At 44.1% G+C, this 25343-nt stretch overlaps 1 protein-coding gene across 3 annotated transcripts in view; it reads right to left on the reverse strand.

Annotated features, from left to right (window-relative positions):
• The window catches only part of PARP4 (poly(ADP-ribose) polymerase family member 4), a 291746-nt gene that overhangs the window by 81705 nt on the left and 184698 nt on the right, over window positions 1-25343 (reverse strand). For 2 of the 3 annotated variants that reach the window (XM_068266936.1, XM_068266935.1), the window contains 4 exons: window positions 24275-24307; window positions 20807-20863; window positions 14782-14838; window positions 10772-11035 (listed from right to left, as the gene is read on the reverse strand). In XM_068266936.1, coding sequence (XP_068123037.1) covers window positions 10772-11035; window positions 14782-14838; window positions 20807-20863; window positions 24275-24307 — 411 coding nt within the window. The remainder of the gene's footprint in view (window positions 1-10771; window positions 11036-14781; window positions 14839-20806; window positions 20864-24274; window positions 24308-25343) is intronic. The other variant, XM_068266937.1, reaches the window with a different exon arrangement.

A 25343-nucleotide genomic window follows, 5' to 3' on the forward strand; every position in this document is an offset into this window, starting at 1 on the left:
TCCCTTACTTCCCTTGCCTGTCATAGGTAGCTACAAGTGCCCATTAGTATTAGGTAGCCAGAGCTATCCTCAGTATTAGGTACCTAGAGGTACCTCCAACTGAAGAGAGATCTGGACACTGGAATGCCAAGATCAGGGTGAGTAGCCTCTCATTTACCCTCCGCTCAAAACTTTGCATAGGTAAAGCAGACACTTTGGGAGGGGAGTGAGCCGCCTTTCCATCATCAGACGCCTGTAGGCACGTGCCTACAGTGCCTTATGGTAAATCCGGCCCCGATTCCAAGGCCTGCCAGTTCTGACAGATTTTCACTGCCTACTGTAAGTGACAGCAACAATGGAGAAAAGTAATTTGCATTGCACTTAAAGAGGAACTCCACTGAAAATAATGATAATAAAAAAGTGCTTCATTTTTACAATAATTATGTATACATGATTTAGTCAGTGTTTGCCCATTGTAAAATCTTTTAAATCCCTGATTTACATTCTGACATTAATCACATGGTGACATTTTTACTGCTGGCAGGTGATGTAGCTGCTTACTTTTTTGGCAGTTGGACACAGCTGTAAACAGCTATTTCCCATAATGCAATGAGGTTCACAGATAGGAAGCTGCCAGGACCATGGTCCTCAGAGTTTCTTGTGGGAGGGGTTTCACTACAATATTAGCCATACAGAGCCCCCTGATGATCCGTTTGAGAAAAGGAATAGATTTCTCATGTTAAAGGTGGTAAAAGGGGGCATCAGCTACTGATTGGGATGGAGTTCAATTCTTGATCACGGTTTCTCTTTAAATCTGGGACAACTGTACTTTCCATAAATATGTGCACTTACGCATTTTAAATTAAAAAAGTTTAACAATAGTGCTCCTTTAACCACTTGAGGACCACAGTCTTTCTACCCCTTAAAGGGGTTCTTTCGCGAAAAAAGTAGGCAGTTAAAAAATGTGACAGATGACAGGTTTTGGGCCAGTCCATCTTTTTAAAGGTGGCCATACATGGTACAATTTTTCAATTAGATAATTTAGTTCGATTATTCCGTTAGATCGAATATAAAGATTTTTCCAGCATGTCCGATCATTTTTCCAGAAAAAACGGGATAATCGTTCGAATTTCTTGATCGAAAAAAAATGTTTTTTCAACTTTTATTCAATTCGATCATTTAAATCGAATAAACGGGAAAATCGAACATTTTTATTGTACCGTGTATGGCCACCATAAGGGGGATTCTCAGGGCTTTGTTTGTTTTCAACAGCATTTCCTGAACAGAAGTTTAACTGCCAAAATAGCAAGATACCAGCTGGCCTCCCTAATCACTTGCACACTATTATGTCAGTTAGATTTTGCAACTGTTGTTCAGGAAATGCTGTTGAAAACAAAGAAAGCCCTGAGAATCCCCCTTAAAAAGATGGACTGGCCCAAAACCTGTCATCTGTCACATTTTTTAACTGCCTACTTTTTTCGCGAAAGAACCCCTTAAGGACCAGAGCCTTTTTTTCCATTCAGACCACTGCAGCTTTCACAGTTTATAGCTCGGTTATACAACCTTCTATCTAAATGAATTTTCCCTCCTTTTCTTGTCACTAATAAAGCTTTCTTTTGGTGCTATTTGATTGCTGCTGCGAGTTTTAGTTTTTATTATATTCATCAAAAAAGACATGAATTTTGTCAAAAAAATGATTTTTTAACTTTCTGTGATAAAATTTGTCAAATAAAGTAAAATTTCTGTATACATTTTTTTCCAGATTTATTGTGCTACATGTCTTTGATAAAAAACACAGCGATACCACATGTGTGGAACTTTTTTGCACCCTAACTGCGCTAAGGGGCCCAAAATCCAATGAGTACCTTTAGGATTTCACAGGTCGTTTTGAGACATTTAGTTTCAAGACTACGCCTCACGGTTTAGGGCCCCTAAAATGCCAGGGCAGTTTAGGAACCCCACAAGTGACCCCATTGTAGAAAGACAACACCACAAGGTATTCTGTTAGGAGTATGGTGAGTTCATAGAAAATATTTTTTTTCGTCACAAGTTAGCGGAAATTGACACCTTGTGAAAAAAAAAAAAAATCAATTTCCGCTAACTTGTGACAAAAAATAAAATCTTCTATGAACTCACCATACCCCTAACGGAATACCTCGGGGTGTCTTCATTCTAAAATGGGGTCACTTTTGGGGTTCCTATACTGCCCTGGCATTTTAGGGGCCCTAAACCGTGAGGAGTAGTCTTGAAACCAAATTTCTCAAAATGACCTGTGAAATCCTAAAGGTACTCATTGGACTTTGGGCCCCATAGCGCAGTTAGGGTGCAAAAAAGTGCCACACATGTGGTACCGCCGTACTCAGGAGAAGTAGTGTAATGTGTTTTGTGGTGTATTTTTACATATACCCATGCTGGGTGGGAGAAATATTTCTGTAAATGACAATTTTTTGATTTTTTTTACACACAATTGTCTATTTACAGAGATATTTCTCCCACCCAGCATGGGTATGTGTAAAAATACACCACAAAACACATTATACTACTTCTCCTGAGTATGGCGATACCACATGTGTGGCACTTTTTTGCACCCTAACTGCGCTAAGGGGCCCAACATCCTATGAGTACCTTTAGGATTTCACAGGTCATTTTGAGGCATTTGGTTTCTAGACTACTCCTCACGGTTTAGGGCCCCTAAAATGCCAGGGCAGTATAGGAACCCCACAAGTGACCCCATTTTAGAAAGAAGACACCCCAAGGTATTCCATTAGTAGTATGGTGAGTTTATAGAAGATTTTATTTTTTGTCACAAGTTAGCGGAAATTGATTTTTTTTTTCCACAAAGTGTCATTTTCCACTAACTTGTGACAAAAAAATAAAAACTTCTATGAACTCACCATACTACTAACGGAATACCTTGGGGTGTCTTCTTTCTAAAATGGGGTCACTTGTGGGGTTCCTACACTGCCCTGGCATTTTAGGGGCCCTAAACGTGAGGAGTAGTCTGGAAAGCAAATGCCTCAAAATGACCTCAAAATGCCCCTTAGTGCACCTAGACTGCAAAAAAGTGTCACATGTGGTATTGCCGTACTCAGAAGTAGTATAATGTGTTTTGGGGTGTATTTTTACACATACCCATGCTAGGTGGGATAAATATCTCTGTAAATGGACAATTGTGTGTAAAAAAATAAATTAAAAAAAATTGTCATTTACAGAGATATTTCTCCCACCCAGCATGGGCATATGTAAAAATACACCCCAAAACACATTATACTACTTCTCCTGAGTACGGCGATACCACGTGTGACATGTTTCTTGCAGCCTAGGTGCGCTAAGGGGCCCAACGTCCTATTCACGGGTCATTTTGAGGCATTTGGTTTCTAGACTACTCACGGTTTAGGGCCCCTAAAATGCCAGGAACCCCACAAGTGACCTCATTTTAGAAGGAAAACACCCCAAGGTATTCCATTAGGTGTATGGTGAGTTCATAGAAGATTTTATTTTTTTGTCACAAGTTAGTGGAAAATGACACTATGTGAAAAAAGCAAAAATCAATTTCCGCAAACTTTTGACAAAAAATAAAATCTTCTATGAACTCGTCATACACCTAACGGAATACCTTGGGGTGTCTTTTTTTTCTAAAATGGGGTCACTTGTGGGGTTCCTATACTGCCCTGGCATTTTACGGGCCCAAAACCGTGAGGAGTAATCTGGAAACCAAATGCCTCAAAATGACTGTTCAGGGGTATAAGCACCTGCAAATTTTGATGACATGTGGTCTATGAGGGGGCGAATTTTGTGGAACCAGTCATAAGCAGGGTGGCCTCTTAGATGACAGGTTGCATTGGGCCTGATCTGATGGATAGGAGTGCTAGGGGGGTGACAGGAGGTGATTGATGGGTATCTCAGGGGGTGAATAGAGGGGAAAATAGATGCAATCAATGCACTGGGGAGGTGATCGGAAGCGGGTCTGAGGTAGATCTGAGGGTTTGGTCGAGTGATCATGAGCCCACACGGGGCAAATTAGGAACTGATCTGATGAGTAGGTGTGCTAGAGGGTGACAGGTGGTGAGTGATGGGTGTCTCAAGGTGTGATTAGAGGGGGGAATAGATGTAAGCAATGCACTGGCAAGGTGATCAGGGCTGGGGTCTGAGGGCAATCTGAGCGTGTGGGCGGTTGATTGGGTGCCCGCAAGGGGCAGATTAGGGCACTAATTTGATGGGTAACAGTGACAGGTGGTGATAGGGGGAGATTGATGGGTAATTAGTGGGTATTTAGAGGAGAGAACAGATGTAAACAATGCACTTGGGGGGTGATCTGACGGCAGGTTTGCGGGCGATCTGATGGTGTGGGTGGGTGATCAGATTGCCCGCAAGGGGCAGGTTAGGGGCTGATTGATGGGTGGCAGTGACAGGGGGTGATTGATGGGTGATTGACGGGAGATTGACAGGTGATCAGTGGGTTATTGCAGGGGGGATAGATGCATACAGTACACGGGGGGGGGGGGGGTCTGGGGAGAATCTGAGGGGTGGGGGGTGATCAGGAGCCCCCAGGGTGCAGTTAGGGACCTAATAAAAAAAATAGCATTGACAGATAGTGACAGGGAGTGATTGATGGGTGATTAGGGGAGTGATTGAGTGTAAACAGTGGTCTGGGAGGTGGCCGGGGGGGGGGGGGGGGTGTCTGAGGGGTGCTGTGGGCGATCAGGGGGCAGGGGGGGGGGGGAGATCAGTGTGCTTGAGTGCAGACTAGGGTGGCTGCAGCCTGCCCTGGTGGTCCCTCGGGCACATTACAAAGTGTATTATACACTTTGTAGCGACGATCGTGGGGTTAACAACCTGCGGGGCTTCCGAACGGCCGGCGGGTTGTTGTCGTGGGTGGGCGGAGCCAGTTACCGGGGGAAGCGCGCGTCACCAGTGACGTGATCGCTCCCCCGGCATGCCGAAAGGACGCAACGCCCTTGGGCGTATTGCGGTCCTTTCGGCGTCCACTTTGCCGCTGCCCATCGGCTGTGGGCGGTCGGCAAGTGGTTAAAGTGGACCCAAATTAAAAATACAAGATTTCAGAAATAAAATCTATTTTCTAAGTTATAATAATAAATAGCAGCCTTTTTCAGCTGCATGATGACAAATATAATATGTTTTACATTTATTGGAGAAACCTCTCCCTTCTTTTTTATATTGCCGGGACAGAATCAGACTGGTGGAGTAAGTAGTGTCCAGCAAAGGAGGAGTTGCTAATGGCTGCCACCTGTATAACCCTAGTTATGAAAAGAGAAGGGTGGAAAGCAGTCACTGAAATGCTCATAGGCTTGAAGGAGTGTTTATTTATCTTTGTATGTGTCAGAGCGGTGCAACTAAATATTTTGAATTCAAAAAAATGTTTGGTTTGGGTCCGCTTTAAGTGATGATGCTATACTGAGCAATTATATGTGGAAACTGTACTGAACTGTGATGCCTTGCTAAAGTAGCGCAAACCATAAGCTCAACATTTAACATTGTTAAACATACTGGTAGATCCGTAAATAAGACCTTTTTGCACTCAATGCCATAAAAACACACAAAAAAACAATTGGTAGGAAGGTTGGAATGTGCCCTACATCCCAAATGATTTCAAGGAAAACAAACTTTAAGTCTACTGTCTTTAAAGAAAATCTGTAACGAAAAAATGTCCCCTAGGAGGTACTCACCTCGGGTGGAGGAAGCCTCCAGATCCTATTGAGGCTTCCCCCGTCCTCCTTAGTCCCACGGCGGCGGCGAAAATCCTCCCGGAGCAGCGGCGATGTAAATATTTACCTTTTGGTTCCAGCGCAGGCGCAGTATCTGCTCTTCCCACGGAGATAGGCGGAAATGGCCGATCTCCGTCAGGCTGCTCAACTGCGCAGGCGCAAGTCTCCTGCGCCTGCGCAGTAGAGCGGACCCGACAGAGATCGGCTATTTTCGCCTATCTCCGTCAGAAGAGCCGAAACAGCGCCCCCGCTGGAGCTTGGAAAGGTAAGTATTGCACAGGCTGTCGGATCTGTCGGCCTGGCTTTGAAGGGCTGCAGCGAGACCCCCGTGGGACAGAGGAGGACGGGGGAAGCCTCATTAGGATCCGGAGGCTTCCCCCTCCTGAGGTGAGTACCCCTCAGGGGATGTTTTTCTTGTTACAGTGTCTCTTTAAGGAAACACAGAAGAACCATTAGTGGCTCAATTTTATTTCAGTAAGTGGTCTAAATAAAAAAAAATGTAAATGATTTAGTCAGCGTTTGCCTACTGTAAAATCTTTCCTCTCCCTGATTTTCCTTTTGAAAATTATCACAGGTGGCCACATCTTTAGTCCTGTCAGGTGCAGCTCTGTGGAATGTTTGCTGAGAATTCTGAAGCCAGCACAGAATTTACCTGGCCTCCCAAAGTGCTGTGGTGGTGTGTGTGTGTGTGTGTGGGGGGGGGGGGGGGGGATAATCAGCCTAGACTAAGCATCTTTGAGAGCGCCGGGGTTACATACCAATATACAGAACTGGTTAAGGGCTCTGCCTCTGACACAGGAGACCTGGGTTCAAATCTCAGCAGTCTGTTCAGTAACCTGCACCTATTCAGTAAGGAGTTTCTTGGGCAAGTCTCCCTAAGGCCTGGAACCCACTACAAAACAATAATCGCAATCGCTAGAGTTTTGTATGAGCGGTTTTGCAAGCGATTTCATAAGCGTTTTCAGAAGCGATTTTAAAAAGTGTATTCAATTTGCCAGCGGTTGTGTAGCGATTAGCGTTTTAATTCTGATTGGTCCTTTCAATTAATTTTAATTTTGTTACAGTGTGCAGTAACTTCAAAACGCTAGAAAAAATCGCTCTGTGCAGGTTTTGATGAGTGATTACACACTTTACATTGCAGAAACGCTAACGGCTAATGCTAAACGCGAAAAATGCTGCATGTCCTGCATTTCGCGATTTGGTAATCGCAATCGCTCCAGTGGAATTTGGCCCATCCAATAACATCAGCTGAGCGCTTAAGGAACTCGCTAGCGGTTTGAATCGCTCCCTAAACACTCAGAAAATCGCTCTAGTGGGTATGAGCCCTAAAGGTAGCCACACGTGATACAATAAAATGATCCGATTTTACGGCAATTTGATAAATATGATCGGATCTCCCGAAAAAAATCGAATGCTCTTTTTTAATTCGACTGAAAAATCCAATCGGATTTCCCGGAATGCTGGAAATCAATTTATTAATTTACACACACCCTAGCGATTTTCTCAGAGTTTACAATCATTTTTATCATAATTGGGGAAAATTTGAACATAGGTGTGTGGTACATTGGTCAGATCTTTGAAATGTTACAATCAGTCAGAAAAATTGATTGCAATTGTTAAATTGCACAGATATTTTAAAAAATTGTATGGTGTGTGGCCAACTTAACAGTGCTACTGCCTACTGAGTGCGCTCTTGTGGCTGCCTCGCAATTGCTTTGACTATGACAGGTTCCCTTTCAACTTAGCTGTAGGGAGAGCTTTGGTATTGGATGATTGATTTGCATGTGAGGGTGCAGAGGTAACTAATTTTTTCTGTATTATGCAGGGTGGCGCAAATAAAACTGGCCCCGGCTGCCTGCACAGGAAGATGCTGTGCAGCCTGGGTGCATGTGTGGTCGCAGGCTTTATTGCAGCTTGTGTCTACGATATTCGCTGCCGTATGTTTTCATAAAGCAGGGAATACGGCAAAGCAGGCTACATTAAAGCCAGAAATGCCACACATACAGCAGGGATGGAGAGAGCAGCAGGCACACATGGACGGGCTGGCTGGCATCTTCCTATGTACTCACAGCAGGCAGCCCGGGGCCAGTTTTATATGTGCCACCCTATACTGTACTTGGATCGCTGAATAGCGTACTGGTAAGGCTGTTAACGCTGTTGTGGGACTCTAGCCATATGACAAGGGTTTGAATCCCGGCACAAGCCAGTGAGGAGTCTTTGGGCAAGGCTCCCTAATGATCCTTGTCGCCCGCCTTATGTGGCTGCAGCTCTGACGTTTTGAGTCCACCAGGAGAAAAGCTCGATATAAAAGTTCGGTGTCTTGTCTTATAATTTACATGGTAATTTGTTATGTGGTTTTAAAGAAAAAAAATAAATAAAATATGTTTATAGTTTATAATTGAGAAGTTTTAAATCAGGATGATGCCATTTATTGGCTAGCTAAAAATGAAGAAGAATAAACAAGTTTTCGGCCTTGCAGCCTTCGTCGGGCTTACATCCTGTTAGTTTGCAGGCTGGTGGTACAGACAGCTATATACATGCAACATCAAAAGGGAAAACAGATTTTTTTCAAGCATAAATACATGTCAATAAGATGCCTTAATTGAAACAAAACATCTAAATGGGGTGAGAGGTTGTTAGCTGAGATAAGGATCCTTGTTTACTCCATGCTCACAGACCTGGGAGGTGGACTGACACAGAGGTATAGTCAATTCTGAGTTCACAAGTTCAGCTATATAGGCTGAGAAAGAGTTCAAATATCATCAGCCTCATACCAATATAAAAAGTTTTTGTCCTTATTCAATCCCTTGCCCACAGCTTTGAACCAATTTATAAGTTTTGTTTCTGCTATTAATCGATCATTTGAGGTTTTGAAGCCACCCAGTTGCTATACACTTTCGTTACAACGGACACAGCATGTATGATCTTCGTGTCACTGCCCTGAAGGGTGGCTTCAAAACATCAAATGACGTCAGATGGCTAACATGGTACAATACCCTACTGCTACTAGTTTATAATTGTAACATTATCTCATAAGTAATATTAGGGATGGCAATTGAGACGCAAAAAAATCTGAGTTTATGCAGGATTATGCAAATTCTGCATGCAAATCTAAGTGGCTTGAAAATGGACCAATCAATTTCAACCTTGGTGGGACTTTATTGGTTCATTTTAAATGGAAAAGATTTATGCATACCTGGGGCTTCCCCCAGCTCCCGTGAGACTGTGGGCTCCCTCACTGTCTCTCCTGGTTGCTCTGGTCCCCCACTGGATGGCCCGGTACTTCTGTCAGTCGCGTTTTATCGCCAAGGGAGCGTGATGGGCACTGGGCATGCCTGATGAAGCTTGCCTACCTGAAGTACCGGGCCGACCGGAGTGGCCTGAAGAGATGGCAAGGGAACCCACGGCTTGAAAGGGGCTAGAGAAAGCCCCAGGTAAATATAAATCTTTTCCATTTATTTGTGTCAGGTACACTTTAAGAATGTAAATCAGGAGGAGAAAAGATTTTACAATGGGCTAAGACTGACAACATAATTTATAAAATAATACTGTAAAAAATACGCAAGATTATAATTGTCTCTTAAAGAGACACTGCAGCCCTGCCTCCAGTCGCGTCTATCAGCGGCGCATTGCCGCCTCTCCTCCGCCCCTCTCAGTGAAGGAAAACTGAGAGGGGCGGGGGAGAGGCGGAGATACGCTCTGACAGACGTGCGTGGGGCAGGGCTGCGGCGGATAGCCCTGCCTCAATCCGGAAGAGATCCCCCGCTGCTCGGAGGGGATTTCGGGGAGTCAGGGACCTATGAGCTCTGAAGCGAGATTTATTCTCGCTTCAGAGTCTCTTTAAAGGACCACTATTTTGAAAAAGTAGGCAGTTAAAATCTGACAGAACCGACAGGTTTTGGACTACTCCATCTCCTCATGGGGAAAATGCTGTTGAAAACGAAGAAAACTCTGAGAATCCACCATGAGGAGATGGACTGGCCCAAAACCTGTTGGTTCTGTCAGATTTTAACTGCTTACTTTTTTCGCGATAGTGGTCCTTTAACCTCCCTGGCGATCTATTAGGAACCGCCAGGGGGCAGCGCAACACTATTTTTTTTTTTATTTTTTTTTTTATATCATTTAGCGAGCCTGGGGCTCTCTACATGATAGCTGCTGTACAGCGGCATCCCCCCGCCTGCTTCGATCGCCTCCGGCGATCTTTGATCAGGAAATCCCGTTCTTTCCTAAAGGGCTTCCCCCGTCGCCATGGCGACGGGGCGGGATGACGTCACCGACGACATCTAAGGGAATACCGATCCACCCCACGGGGTCGGGGGGGGGGGGGTTTGGGCGGCGCGGCGAACAGCGGCGATAGAGCGCGGAGCGGCGGCGATCGGAATGCACACGCAGCTAGCAAAGTGCTAGCTGCGTGTTGCAAAAAAAAAAAAAAGTAAGTAAATCGGGCCTGAGAAATCCTCCTGCGCCCTCCCCCATCCTCCTGTGTCCCACGGCCGTCTCGCTGCAGCCCCCAGAATGCACAGCCGACAACTCCGACAGCCTGTTCAATATTTACCTTTCCAGGCTCCAGCGGGGGCACTGTTGGAGATAGGCGGAAATAGCCGATCTCCGTCGGGTCCGCTCTACTGTGCAGGCATCTTGCGCCTGCGCAGTAGAGCGGCCCGACCGAGATCGGCTATTTCCGCCTATCTCCGTGGGAAGAGAGGATAGTGCGCCTGCGCTGGAGCCACGGAGGTAAATATTTACATAGCCGCCGCTCCGGGAGGATTTTCGCTGCCACTGTGGGACACAGGAGGATGGGGGAAGCTTTAATATGATCCGGAGGCTTCCCCCACCCGAGGTGAGTACTCCCAGGAGACGTTTTTATCGTTACAGATTTTCTTTAAGCTACTGAAAATAATGTATCTGTTTGATTTTCTACTATCTTCAGATATTTAGAATTCCCTTTTTACTAATAACATAAGAAAAAATGTAAACGTTGTGTACTTAAACAAAGGCATACTGCACACCGTTTATTATAAAAAAAAAATAACAGTGGCTGAATCATAAATAATAAATAAACTTACCAACTCATCTGACAACTTCAAAGAACTGTGTATTTCAGGCTCCGCCATTCGTTTCTCTAATGTAGTATGGTCTCTTGTAAAATCTGTAACACCCATGTGCTCTGACTCCTTTGTAGTGTGAACGTCAGCACTCTCTGATCTACTAAAATATGTTGGTAGCCTAGACCGCGCCAAACCATCACTTTGTGCAGAAGGAAGGTTTATGCTTAATGCACATCTTCTATAGCCACGCTCCAATTCTGCTCTACAGGGAGTACTCATAGGCTGTGTAGAGAAGGGGGGGAAGTCAGCTTACTTATCAAACGGTGATTATTTAAAGAGGGACTCCAGTGAAAATAATGTAATAAAAAAAGTGCTTCATTTTTACAATAGTTCTGTATAAATGATTTAGTCAGTGTTTGCCCATTGTAAAATATTTTAAATCCCTGATTTATATTCTGACATTTATTACATAATGCCATGTTTACTGCTGGAAAGTGATGTAGCTGCTGCTTGCTGTTTTGGCAGTTGGAAACAGCTGTAAACAGCTATTTCCCACAATGCAACTGGGTTCACAGACAGGAAACTGCCAAGAGTACGTACTCAGAATTTGTTTGTGGGAGGGGTTTCACCACAATATCAGCCATACAGAGCCCCCTGATGGTCTGGTTGTGAAAAGGGGGTATCAGCTACTGATCGGGATAAAGTTCAATTCTTAAGGTTCGTATACACGTCCGATAAAGATCGTTTGTTACGAACGATTCGTGACGTTTACACGATATTCAAATTAGACGGAAAAGATCGTTCGTAATGAACGATTGTGTACACACGTGAACGATATAAGTATAAAGTACTGAACGACGAACGATTAAAAAATGCGTGCGCAAACGGAAGTGACGTTATGACAGGCAATAAGAACATGCGTTATCGGACGATCTTTGTACACACTGCAACGATTGAACGATTATCTTTCGAAAAAATCCGCCGGGTTGGATCGGTCGGATTGAACGATAACGGTCGTTATCGTCCCAAAAAACGATCGTTGGAAAATTTGGAGCACACGATTATCGGTCCAATTGTCGTTATCGTTCGTTTTTGAACGATCGTTATCGTACGTGTGTACTCAGCTTTAGTCGGAGTTTCTCTTTAAAGCATTTTATTCTCTGCAATGATTGCTTATGGACTTACCTCCCCATCAAATAAACACAGACTGTGTTGGTATGAGTTCAACAATCATACCATTTAATAAAGTTCCCCGCAGTGTTATTGTAGTAGTTCTGTGGAGTACTTGATTAAATGGTATAATTGATAAACTTATACCAACACAGTCTGTGTTGATTTGATGGGGAGGGAAGTCCACGCCCCTTTTTAAACATTTTTTAAAAATGTTTTTACCCTCTGTTCCAAGCTTCGTTTTGTATTTTTCTTATGAAATCTTTATGGTACGCTTGACTAGGGGAGTGCCGGGGGCGTGATTAGTGGTGTGACATGGGTGTGGCTTAAGTGTACCTCTTTCTTACCTCAAAATGTTGAGAGGTATGTAATTTGTTTTATTAAATAATAACACGAACAGTCAAATTCAAACAAAGCGTAGATACAACATGACACACTGGGGTGTATGAAATTACTTGAGTAAAGTCTTACCACATGACGAGTAGGAATGCAATACATTACACGCAATAATTCAGTAGTTATAAGTATCAGAAATCAAAAGCCGTCCCCTGAGGAAGTCTGCATGCCAGGAGTGTATGGGCCCTTTTACACTTAATACGTTGGTATGCGTTAGTACACATTGGTATGCAATTTTTCCATAGCAATGCTTTGTGAAAGAGCTTTCAGTTAAAATGTGTATAGCGTGAACTGAGCCATAGGAAAACATGGACATTACTTTGAAAATTCTTTCAGTTATAACGGAGAGCAACTGATAAAGTGTAAAGCCTCATCTACACGGGTAGATGACGCTCCGATGTGTATTATCAATCGAGCCGCTAATGCGGCTCGATTGATAAGATCCAACAGGTCGGATCTCGCCACCGCCGATTCCCTGCTCGTTCCCCACGAGGGGACAATGGAAGGGAATCGAGCGGAAGATAAGCGGCGCCGGCAGGGACGCGGCGGGGACGCGCGGGGATGCGGAAGAGGCGATCCGGCGGCTAATCGAGCTGCCGGATCGCTGAGTGTAGATGAGGCCTAAGTGTTGATACCACAGAGCTAATCTGCAAGATGTGTTTCTTGCTCCACTGCCTGGCCACGCCCACATTTCAATTGATACTCAATTTTTGATGAAATCTGACTGAATATCCATTGTTCAAGGTGGTAGACCAGGTGCACAATCAAGATCAAGGAGATGCATTGTATACCCTGATCTACCACAGATCTAACAGTGTATGGCCAGCATTAACCCTTCTGATCTCCTAAGAACCAATCTACCAATCTCTGCTGCCACCCCAATCCACCATGACTGATTTATGTTTCCTGTCCCCTTCCCAATCTGCACCCTGCTGCATACATACAGTACATGACTATATACACACAGTGCACACATTTCACCATTTATTCAACGGACTTCATGCTCAGTGTAAAGTGGACAACCTTCTAAATAATCCTCTTACTGAACCATTTCCGTTTTTATGGAAGGTGATTATGCAGTGGTGTAGTAATAGGGGATGCAAAGGTTGAAACCACACCAGGGCCTCTGGACTAGAGGGGCCCACTAGGGGCCTTCCTTAACTTATCTTATTGGCTTTTCATTAGTACTGTGCTGGTAATGAGCACCTCTATATATGTGCATTGCAAAGTGGTAATTCCTAACAAACTGTTTCCTTACTATGATTACACCTCTCTGACACCGCAGCTGTCCTTGGTAGGTTTAGGGGCACCATATCAATACAGAAGTTGGGGCCCCCATGTAACACTCGCACTGGGGTTCCAAGCTCATTAGCTACGCCACTATATGTTCTCTGTTAACTATAGCAAGGGAGGGGGGGAAGGTTGGGGTGATTGGAGATATAATATAAACACCTTAACTCATGGGTGTGCTGATTGTACATCTATGATTGCATCTTCTTTCGATGATTTGCAAGTTTGTGTCTTGCTTACTTGCTTGCCATTGCTGTTGATAGGTTACTCTGATTTCAGCTACGTTCCCAGTGGAGCCTTGCGGTACAGCGTAATGGCCACATTCTAATGCAGATTGACGCACTGTAGTGTACCTCCTATGCAACCATCACAGTATGGCGGCGCATTGCAGTATAACAGCATACGGCATTCCAACTCAATGCATTACTGCAAAACAGTGACAGTTAGGCATACTTTTCATTGACTGTATGGGGGGGATTGAAACTCACCTCGTTCAACGATGCCCACGTCGTGTCTCCATGGCAACAGGACGTCACATGACGGAACGTCGGGACGTGCCAGCATGTAATATGTTGCCACGTCCAGACGTCACGTCATGTAACGTCCGGTGGCCATGGAAACGCAACATGGAAATCGGTGAACGAGGCGAGTTTCAAATCCTTCCGCCACCTGCTCGCAACTCTGCAGGGAGGGAGAGGGGTTGGAATTTCAAGGAATGCGGGCGGCAGTCTGCAGCATGCGGCCCGGGCCGCTTAAAAGTATGCCCAGCCATGCTATAAAGTGTGATTTACTCTGTTTGACACCCATTACTATTTTTGTTTTTATCATTGATTTGCAATAAAAATAAATTGTCGTAAAAAAAAAAAAAAAAAAAACCTATATCAAAGGAAAAATGGAGTATAGATATCTTATGCTGGGCATACACGGGCCGCTGATGGCTCGATTGATAATTTCCGACAGGTCCGATGACCCGCCGGATCAATACCGCGCTCGAAGCCCGCGGGTGGACAATAGCGGAAGATAAGGAGTGCCCTTTGGGACGAGCGGGAATCGATCCGGCCGCCCGCGGGGACACGGCGGGAGTCGATCCGGTGGCTAATCGAGCCGCCGGGTCGACTCGTGTATGCCCAGCATAATAGACAACAGCAAAGTATTCCATTGTGAATGCTTACCGCAGGTGGAGGAGGAGCAGCCATCATGGGAACAGCCATGGGGATGGTATCCATAGCCTAAAATAGACAGAAACAATATCTTGTGATTGGTTTCATAGTTACTGTACGGAGCATAGAATGTCTAATTACTCCTACTTCATACAGGTTGATTTCTTTAGCGTGCAAATTTGTGATTACCATATTTTTTAACAATTTAATTAGTTGGAGATTTTTAAACTGACACATAAAATGTACATAAATATACAGAGACTTTAGACTGAGGCCCCTTTCACAGTATCGAGGCACATCACGTAGCAGTACTCTACCCCGCTGCACCCATGTCACAGTGGCCATTTATTTCTATGAGACAGGCCACACAAAGCTACGGAAGTGCTTTGAATGACGGTCCAGTCGACGCAGACTCTGCAGTGCTTTGGCGAGCGGTACTGCTTAACATGCAACAATCTACAGCAAGACCCCCAGTCTCCACTATAGGCCGGGATTGCCTGATGCTTATACATGTGCTTGCCGGTTGCTTGAATTGCCATTAAAGTGGTCTGAAATTCTGACATACCATTCAATAAATATGTGTTTTCTTACTTTTTATTACTCATACAGTTATCATATTTCCTTTTGTACATAAATAATATTGTCTGTCTACAAATTACAAGTTTCCAAAGTGTAGATTATCTTGCCCTGAAACCCGCCATTGTATTTTATTATTTTTCTATTATAACTGCTTTTATTATATATGAACATCTTCTAATGAGCTATTCTGAACACTATGTGTGCCTGAAGCAGAGACAGTTTCTCAGATAGTGTTTGTTTACATTCCAGTGTTGATACACTTGTGTTTAACAAGTAAAAAAAAAAAGATACTGTTATCTGCAGTTTGGATGCGGATTTGAAGCTGAATAGCAGGAGAAAGTGCTTTGTTTAACCATTTCAGTGATGTTCTGCTAGAATTTTTTTCTAGGATAGTATCTTTCAAGCTGTGAGGAATCTTTTAGAGCAAAGTAGAAATGCTGGCTTTCAGACCACTTTAAAAGCACATGTGTAGTAGTGCGTGACCTGGCCACAACTTGGAACACTTAGAAGTGCTTTAACAAATAAGCAAATTGGGGCGGAGGTGAACGGGGCAGCCGTGCACTTGAGGACTCCTGCCCATACATGCTGGTTTGTACAAAGCAAGTCGTCTCAGGTATCCTTTAACAACATTGCTGTACATTGCACAGGCAATCAGTGGTAATAAAGTACCTAGGCATAACCTCACTGACTTGCTTTCCATATACAAGTGTGCACTATTCATTGGACTTGGATGTAATAGCAGTAATAGCCTCTGTATCAATTATCAAGCAGCAGTGTATTCATCAGAATTAAAGTGACACGTAAAAAACAAACAAAAAACCTCATGATATAATGAGCTGTAGTACAGCTAAGAAACAGAACATTAGTAGCAAAGAAAAGAGTCTCATATTTTTATTTTCAGTTATATAGCTTTTTTTTTTTATAACACTGCATTATTCCCTAATATTTGCAGTTTACATACTACACTCTGTATGTTAAACTATGAAACAGAGCGGAGCTAATGACCCTTTGAACTTCCCTGCAGTAAAACCTTATCTGAAGCTGCCTCTCACTGTTTCTTTGGTGTATAAGTGCTTCAGAAAATAGGACTGTAGCTGACCAAGTTTGGTTCAGAGAAGCTCTTTTGCATAGATAATAACTGAAGTTTCTTAACTCCTCCTATACTGGAAACAATATGAAACTCACATCTTTGCTACTAATGTTCTACTTCTTAGCTGTACCACACATACAATTCATTGTATCATAAGGTTATTTACACTTCAGATTCCCTTTAGGCCGGTGGCACACTGCCGACTGGTAAAAACAGGCCTTCAAAGAATAGCGCGTTAGTACGGCCAAGCAGCCGGCCAAGCAGGAAGTGATGCTCACTTCCTGTGACGAAGTGATGATGTGCGTGGAAACGTACGGCTATAGTACGCTTCCGCGTTTGTGCAACGCGTAAATCCTGTGAAAGGCATTTTAACATAAACGCGTCGCCATAGACTTACAGGACTTCTGGTCTACCGCACGTCGCCGCAGAACCGCTTGGTAATGTAGATTTGCCCTTGCGTCAGGGATGTGTCGAAAATGTCACTTCCATCGCATCGTGTCAGTATGAAAGGCCCCATAGACTTTCATTGCCCTGTGGTGGCCTGCGGTAAAAACACTGCATTGCCCCGCCCCAGTGTGAAAGGGTCCTTAACCATCTTATTGTAATATAGCCAGTATAGCATCCTTACAACTGACACATTTTTTTTACGTGCCACGTTTATTGTAATTGACTTGAAACTGCTGAGGTAGACCACTTCAACCCCATCTGGTGGTGCCTGACTGTCCCTCCACGGCGTGGTAGTCACATATTCAGCAAAAAGAGCCCGCAGCACACCATGATGCAAGATATTCCATGAAGTTTATTGTAGCACATCCACAAACTCAAGTAAGGCAGTTGTCGCGTTTCAGACATGCAAGTCCTTAGTCATACCTCAAATTGACTTGGAAGTGCAAGTAAGTGATGCAATTAAAAATAATTTCTTGAGTAAGGCCCGAAAAGTTGAGTGTGAAGAATAAAAGGAAAGAAAAAAAATGATGAGAGAAAAGACAGCTGAAGAAAGGAAGAGTGTGCACAGAGCACATGTAAAGTTTAACTGAAGATGTGCAGATTATGAACATGTTACGTAAATAGTGCATCTTGTGTTACATCTCAGAACATTGCTTGCCAAGATAAACTTAAAGTAAACCTGAGACAAAAGGAAAGAAAAATGTCATACATGTCTGGGGCTTCCTCCTGCCCCTCCACGCAGATCACTCCCTTGCAGCTGTCCAAAGCCTCCTGGATTGTCCCATAGAAGCCCCATATCTTTGGCCAGTTGGGCATACTGTCGCATGCCCCCCCACCACGATCCTGTCTCCGGGAGGTTTCTGTGCCTGCGCTCCCAGCTGTGGACTGCACTGACTGGCCCAAGATAACAGGGCTTCTACCAGGAGGATCCAGAAGGCTTTAGACGGCTGCAAGGGATCGATCTGCGTGGAGGGGGCTGGAGGAAGTCCCAAGTATGTATAAACTTTTTCCTCCTTTCGTTTCAGGTACACTTAAACCTACTTTTCCACAAAATCTTCTGTGTGCTGTGCTTCCGTGTTTTCAGGGAGCCCTACAAATCAAAGAATCCTCCTTCTGCACCATTCTTCAAGGTCTTCCCCCTTGAAGGTGTGTATCTCAGAGACTTTCCTTACATAACTAAAGTCTGTTCATAGGGGATGTATCTCACCCGCAATAATATGCTCCTCTACCTTCTCAAGTTCTTTAGGCCCACTTCACCCTGCAACCCAAACAGGGAGCCCCATGCTTCTTCTGGTTTCTGATTGGTTTAAGGATGACGCAGACAATGGCGAATGGTACAATGTCCAGCGCTGCGTAATATGTTGGCGCTTTATAAATACAATAAATAATAATAATAATAATAATAATGGACGAGCAGATGGGTGGCAACACAAACACAGCAGATGGAAACAGCAGGTAATGTGAACGATGCTGCGTGAGGAGAAGCAAAGGGAGAGGTTGAAAGATCATCTGTACCAGTGTACAGCGAATTCCAGCCTCTAAAGTCTGCCACCCTAAATCGTGCGATTCAGGTCGCTTCATACGTACCATCCTGTGCGGAACTGGTGAGTGAACTTAACCAGCTTGGACCTTCTCAGTTTCCCCCTCCATATATAGTCATCATACCTCAGTAGCTGTAGGTATGGGCAATCAAAGGGGATCCCCTGATGAAGTCTGCATGCTCACAGGTGTGTAAAGGTAGCCATACATCAGGCAATTTGGTGGCTGATCGTCCATCTGATTCTAATATTACAAATGAATCGGATGAAAATCGGTGCCGCCAAGTGCATGCCCGACTGGCAATGCAAACAATTTCAGGCCAAAATTGGTCGCATTAGTCGATCACACATACTGCAAGATGTAGGGCCGACTTGCTCGATCGGGTGCACGGCGGTAGCGTTGTGCGATTTCGGGACAAGCAACGAAACCCCCGGCGCTGTCCCCTCTAATGTTTAATGTCGCCCCCCCCCCCCGCTGCCCTGTGCAAGTCATACATTACCTGTCCGTGGCCATGGTTGCCTAGCAAAGGTGCGCGTGTGATGTCAGACGTCACACATGCGTCCACGTTACAAGGCAACCAAGTGCTGCGCGTGTATGGAGAACAGAGGAAGCCCGGATCCAGAGCAGGACAAGCGGTGGCCATGGACAAGTAATGTATAACTTGCACTGGGCACCATGGATCACACAGGATCAGCATGAAATTGATGGGGGATCGGCATGTGGAGTATGGGCAGCCAAGAAATCTCTCATCTTCAGATTCGATTAGAGAGAGTTGTCTCTTAGTTGAATCAGCCCATCATCGCTAGATGTATGGCTTTAAGAGACAGAATACTGTTGGTTACCACAAAGCTAATCTGCAACGTGTTTTCCTTGCCTGGTCACGCCCATATTCCAACTGACATTCAATCAGATGTATGCTGCTGACTGAATATCCATTGTTCAAGGTGGTACAAGGTGCACATCCAGTATCAAGTAGATGCAGTGCGTACCTGATCTACCACATAGCTAACAGTGTATGGCCTACGATAACACTTCTGATATCCCCAGACCCGATCTACAAAGCTTTGCTGCTCCGCTTACTATCCCAATCCATGACTGATCTATGTTGCCTGTCCCCTTCCCCATTCTGTACCCTGCTGCATACATTCATAATTATATACAAACAGTGTACATATACATTAACATTTGTGTACCTGACTTCAGGTTCACTATAAGGCCCCTGTCACACTGGGGCGTTTTCATTGCGTTCAGTGTGGTAACGCACGGCAATGAAAGTCTTTGGGGCCTTTCATACCTGTTTATTTGAAGCGCAGCGGCGGAAGTGTCATTTTTGACGCTTGGCAGCTGCGGCGTATCACTGTGTTGTTGGGCATCTTGCGCGGCGACGAGGGTTGAACGGGAAGTTATGTAAGTCTATGGCACCGCACAAGTTTAAAACCGTTCAGTGCACGTATTCACGTTTTGTCAACACACTTCCGCACAATTCATCTTTCTAGCCACAGGAAGTGAGCGCTAGAGGGACTCACTTCCTGCTTGGCCTAATACCTTACCACACAAATCTCAAAGGCCTGTTTTTAGCGCTGCAGTGCGATGCGACCGTCTCATCGCACTGCAAAATAAAAGGCCAATGCACAGTGAGACCGGCCTAAAGTGGACAACCTTCCATTAAATCTTCTGAACCATTTACATATACAAGTAAGGGGATTATGAGCATTTACAGATTTGTGGAAGGTGATTATATTCTCCTTTAAAGGACACCAGTAATGAGAGGGATAGGAGGCTGCCATATTATTTCCTTTTAAACAATACTAGTTGCCTGGCAACCCTGCTGATCCTCTGCCTCTAATACTTTCAGCCATAGACCCTGAACAAGCATGCAGTAGATCAGGTGTTTCTGACATTATTGTCAGATCTGAATAGATTAGCTGCATGCTTGTTTCTGATGTTATGCAGACACTACTGCAGCCAAATAGATCAGCAGGGCTGCCAGGCAACTGGTATTGTTTAAAGGGAAATAAATATGGCAGCCTCCATAGTCTTCTCACTTCAGTTGTCCTTTAACTCTTAAAATGATATCAAAGACCACATTGGCCTCAATTCACTAAGCTTTATTAAACACTTTATCAAACGTTTGATAATTTACCTCATGTGTAAAATCTAATTTTGAATTCACTAAGGTGTTATATATTTATTGAACGTTTTATTGATAAAACGTTCAATAAATCTATAACACCTTAGTGAATTCAAAATTAGATTTTACTCATGAGGTAAATTATCAAACGTTTGATAAAGTGTTTAATAAAGCTTAGTGAATTGAGGCCATTGAGTATATATATATATATGTAACAGACAACTGGGAAATATTCCATTGTGAATAGTTACCGGAGGTGGAGCAGGAGCAGCCATCATGGTAACAGCCATTGGTAAGGTATCCATAGCCTAAAATAAACAGAAACAGAACAGTATCTTATGACTAGTTTCATTGCTACTGTGCATAGAATGGTTAATCACTCCTGCTTCATACCGGTTGACCTCTTAAAGGATACCTGACCTGCAGTGTCTGTGTGCAGCTTTCACATATGCATCGTTGTGCATCTAGTCCGCACCCATCCGGTCTACCTGCTGTCATCATATTGTCGTTCTGGCAGAATCATCAGCTTCCCATTGGATTGCAGCCCCAGGTAAGATTCTCATTGGTCCAAAGACAGATTAACATGTATTGGGGCTCTAAGCAAGGTAGTGGATTTCTCCCTTGTGGTCATTTATTTAAGCTGAAGTAGAGGGGGATCAGAGAAGGAGGCAACAGGGCTCCTTGACAACTACTAAGCCCAGAGCCGGGACAAGGTTCTCCAGCACCCAAGGCTAAGGCACCAAAGTGCGCCCTTCCATCCCTCCCACCACAGCCGTCACACACAGATTGCTATTAAACTAAGAGGCGCCCCAGGGCCCCAACACTTTAATCTCTAGTTATCTGCCTTGCAGTCACCGCCATGTATCCCCTTTTCCTATTTCTCTCTGCTGCAAACACAAAAGGGAAATGATAGCTGAGTGGGTTGTGCGCCCCCTCCTACACTGCGCCCTGAGGCTGGAGCCTCTCTTGCCTCTACCTCGCCCCTGACACCTGCCTAGATTGCCTGGTTGATCATCGTGCTCTGCATTGGTCCACCATTGAGTGAACCAATGAGAATCCTCCCTGTGGAGAGAAGATTCTCATTAATCTTTTGCAATCCAATGGAGAGCCCCATGTTTCTGCTGGGTTCCGGTCTACAGTATAAAATAGCTCTGCAGTGGACTTGAGCAGTAGTGGCAGCAGCGGTGGTGGAACCAGAAGTCATGGCGACAGGTGAGAAAAATTAGCGAAAAATATGCAGCAATCAGCCTAGTGAGAAAAAACACTTTACGTTCTTAAAGGGGCACTATGGCCAAAATTTTAAAAATGTAAAACATGTGCAAATAAGAAGTATATTTTTTCCTGAGTAAAATGAGCCACAAATTACTTTCCTTCTTGTTTGCTGTCACTTACAGTAGGTAGTAGAAAGGAAGCGACAGGTTTTGGACTAGTTCATCTCTTTATGGGGGGGGGGGGATTCTCAGGGATTTATTTATTTTCAAAAGCACTTAGTGAATGGCAGTTGCTCTGTCCAACTGCCAAAAAAACTTGTGTAGGGAGCAGGGAAGCTGGTCAGCATCATTGTTTAAATCCTTTTTAGGGGATATCTTTATAAAGAATAAAAGCCTTGCTGAGAATCGCCTATGAAGAGATGGACTAGTCCAAAACCTGTCACTTCTGTGAGATTTCTACTACCTACCGTAAGTGACAGCAACATAGTAGAAAAATAATTTATGGCTCATTTTACTGTAGAAAAAACATACTACTTATTTGTATATGTTTGCAAATATTTTAAATTTTACAATATTTCGCCATAGTGCCCCTTTAAATGCTACCATTGATTACGTCGACATCTGCACTGTCTATGATCCCTACGTGTATCCAGAAACATTGATTACCGCATAGCCTTCAGTTCCGTGCATTGGAACAAAACCAATGGATCCTTGCTGAATGGACAGATGTGATAGGATCCTATTGCCTTGACATCTCATCATGCTACACGCCACTTCACGTCGCCTAGCCAAGAATAATAAGATGGTTACAGAAAGGGTTCTGAATGTTCACAGTATTAGGATATTTCAATACATCCAGTTGCTGTTCCATCCGTGTTTACATTCAATTTCTACCAGAGTAAAATGCACTACAAATTACTTTTTTTCATATGTGGTTGTCCAGTGGCGTACCTACAATTCATGGGGCCCCCTGTAAAACTTTGATAGGGCCCCCTAATGTTCCCACCCTTTCCCTTCTCTCTCCTTGGCACCCTTTACGACCTTGGAGGCCCATCTTACTCGGGTCATAAAACAAGTGTGGCCATCATGATCTTCACACCCATAACAAGAGTAGCCACAAACACAACTGATCTGAAGTATAGTCCCCTGTATCAGAGGAAGGGAAGGTTAGTAGTTGCCCCGCCCCCCCAGGTCTGAGCCCCCTGCGGCTGCTCCCCTCTAGTTACGCCCCTGTGGCTGTCTATTACAGCAGGTAGTAAAAATGTGACAGATCTGACAGGTTTGGGACTAGTTCATTCCTCCTAGGAGGTTCTAAGTATTCCATTATGCTTTATTTTAAATTTGAAAAATGTTCACGATAGTGGTCCTTTAACCACTTGAGGACCGTAGGTTTACACCCCCTTGTGACCAGACTATTTTTTATTTTTTTTTACAATTTAGGCCAATGCAGCTTTAAGTGCTCCCTGCAGGGCTGTACAACTCAGCACACAAGTGATTCTCCCCCTTTTCTGCCGACCAACAGTTTTTTTTAAATAAATCCATCTGCGCACGCGATCTCCTGCAAAACCATAAGCGGTTAAATAACACTATCACTAGCTACATTAGTATATTAGAGATCATGTACCGACCCCTTCCAGGTGACAGAGCACTGACCAACGCTGTACAGATGCGGCGAGAGCAATGTGATTGCACAATCCTTTGTTGTTGGGCATCGCTAAAGGTCCGGACATGCTGGATCTTTAGTGACTGTTGTGCGCGCGGTCAATGTACAGACGTTGGCCTGACGTTTAATTCTGGGCCATGGCAGCCTTTATCATCCGCCATGGCCGAGTTCAGACCAGCGTGGGTATGAAGCTTTAGTTCGTCACATGATCGGCCGTTTCAGCTGAAAGTATCCTGTCTATGGGTAACTAGAGTGTGTTCTACCCATGTTTGTGGGGTCTTTTCTCCAGGTGCTCAAAAATATAAACATGCTAAGCATTATACAGTGTTCTCCCCAGAATTTTTTTACCAGCCGGATGGCATGAAAAAATAGCCCGGTCAGGTGCGAAGGATGAATGCAGGGCCAGTACAACTCTGCTTACAGCATATGAGGAGGCGAGCCAATGACAGCCGGGCGCTCGCAAAAATTAGCAAGGTGGAGCGCCCGGCTAAAAATCCTGCCCAGTGTACAACATTTCTTGGCTAACAACTCTTTTTAGCCAAGGATTGGTAGACTATCCATTGAAACCCACCGACTCCAATCACGACTGCATCAGCGTAACCTTTCTTCAGCCAACTGCGGCCAGAGTCAACAAGCCTTGCTACAGCACACGAGTCTTTAGACTATGAGCCAGTCTGCAGACTGTATGCCAGCTATATATATGCTTGCTGGACTTCTATCTGCACGATAACGCCCACATCATATTTATTGTCTGTGGAGCTAGCGCAAGTCAGACAGGACACACCAGAAAAATAAAGCTCAAACAAATGCAAATTAAAGAAAAAAGAAGTACAGACATAACTTACACATAAGGAAGAATCCTCTTCTTCTTCTGGCTCCTGTAAACAAATAGAGTTATTCAAATGTTAACATTATAACATTAGCAAGAGCTTTTAAAATCACAAGCGCTCAGAAAAGCTTTCATAGTGTGAACGAGCGTTTACTGCGTTTTTGGTGCGTTTCCGTTTTTATTACCGCAGATGAGTTTTTCAAGCATTTTGCGTGCGCTTTAATGCATCTACGGTTCGCATATACAAAACACATATGCATTTTGTATGTGTTTTTCATGCGTTTTATACAAATTCATAAGAAGACAACAGGAAGCGGAAATACATCCCAATTTTTTTTTTTTATTAAAACGCATAGAAAACACATTAAACCGCACACATTGGATTTTCATTGACTTTCATTATGTGCATTTTTAATGCTCTTTTGCATATTATGCAACAAAACCAGCGTTTTTAAAAACGCACGAATATAAAATGCATATGCGTTTTTTTCCATGCGGCCCATAGACTTCCATAAGGCCTCTTTCACAGTGGGGCGTTAAGTAATTATAACGCAGACTAATGCACAGCAGACTGTGCGACATTCACAGTGCACACGTTGCGTTGTTTGTAAAGTGTAGCAAGTGCTGCATGCGGTGCGTTTAGCAATGCATTTGCTACGTTATGTGTGTTGCACATGCTCAGTAATTTTTTTTTTTAAATGTAACGCATGCGCCGTTTTCGTTCCTTCAGTATGCAGCGAAAACGGAGCACCAAGAGACACATAATGTAGTACAAAATAACGTCCAATTTTAGAACCTACATGCGCTGCGTTAGGGGCACGTTGTGCGACTTTAACGTTGCATCAAACACAACGTCCCACTGTGAAAGAGGCCTTACCAGCAAAAAAACAAAACAAAACAAAAAACAGCGTTTTCTGCAACGCTAGCGTGTGCACCTAACCTGAGCGATGGAACAGTTTGAGGCTTGGCTGAATGAGTGCATGTTAGGTAATGAATGCTAACTTTGCTATGTTTTTAAAGAGAACCCGAGGTGGGTTTGAAGAATGTTATCTGCATACAGAGGTTGGATCTGCCTATACAGCCCA

This window comes from Hyperolius riggenbachi, chromosome 2, assembly GCF_040937935.1.
Source record: "Hyperolius riggenbachi isolate aHypRig1 chromosome 2, aHypRig1.pri, whole genome shotgun sequence".
Taxonomy (NCBI): domain Eukaryota; kingdom Metazoa; phylum Chordata; class Amphibia; order Anura; family Hyperoliidae; genus Hyperolius; species Hyperolius riggenbachi.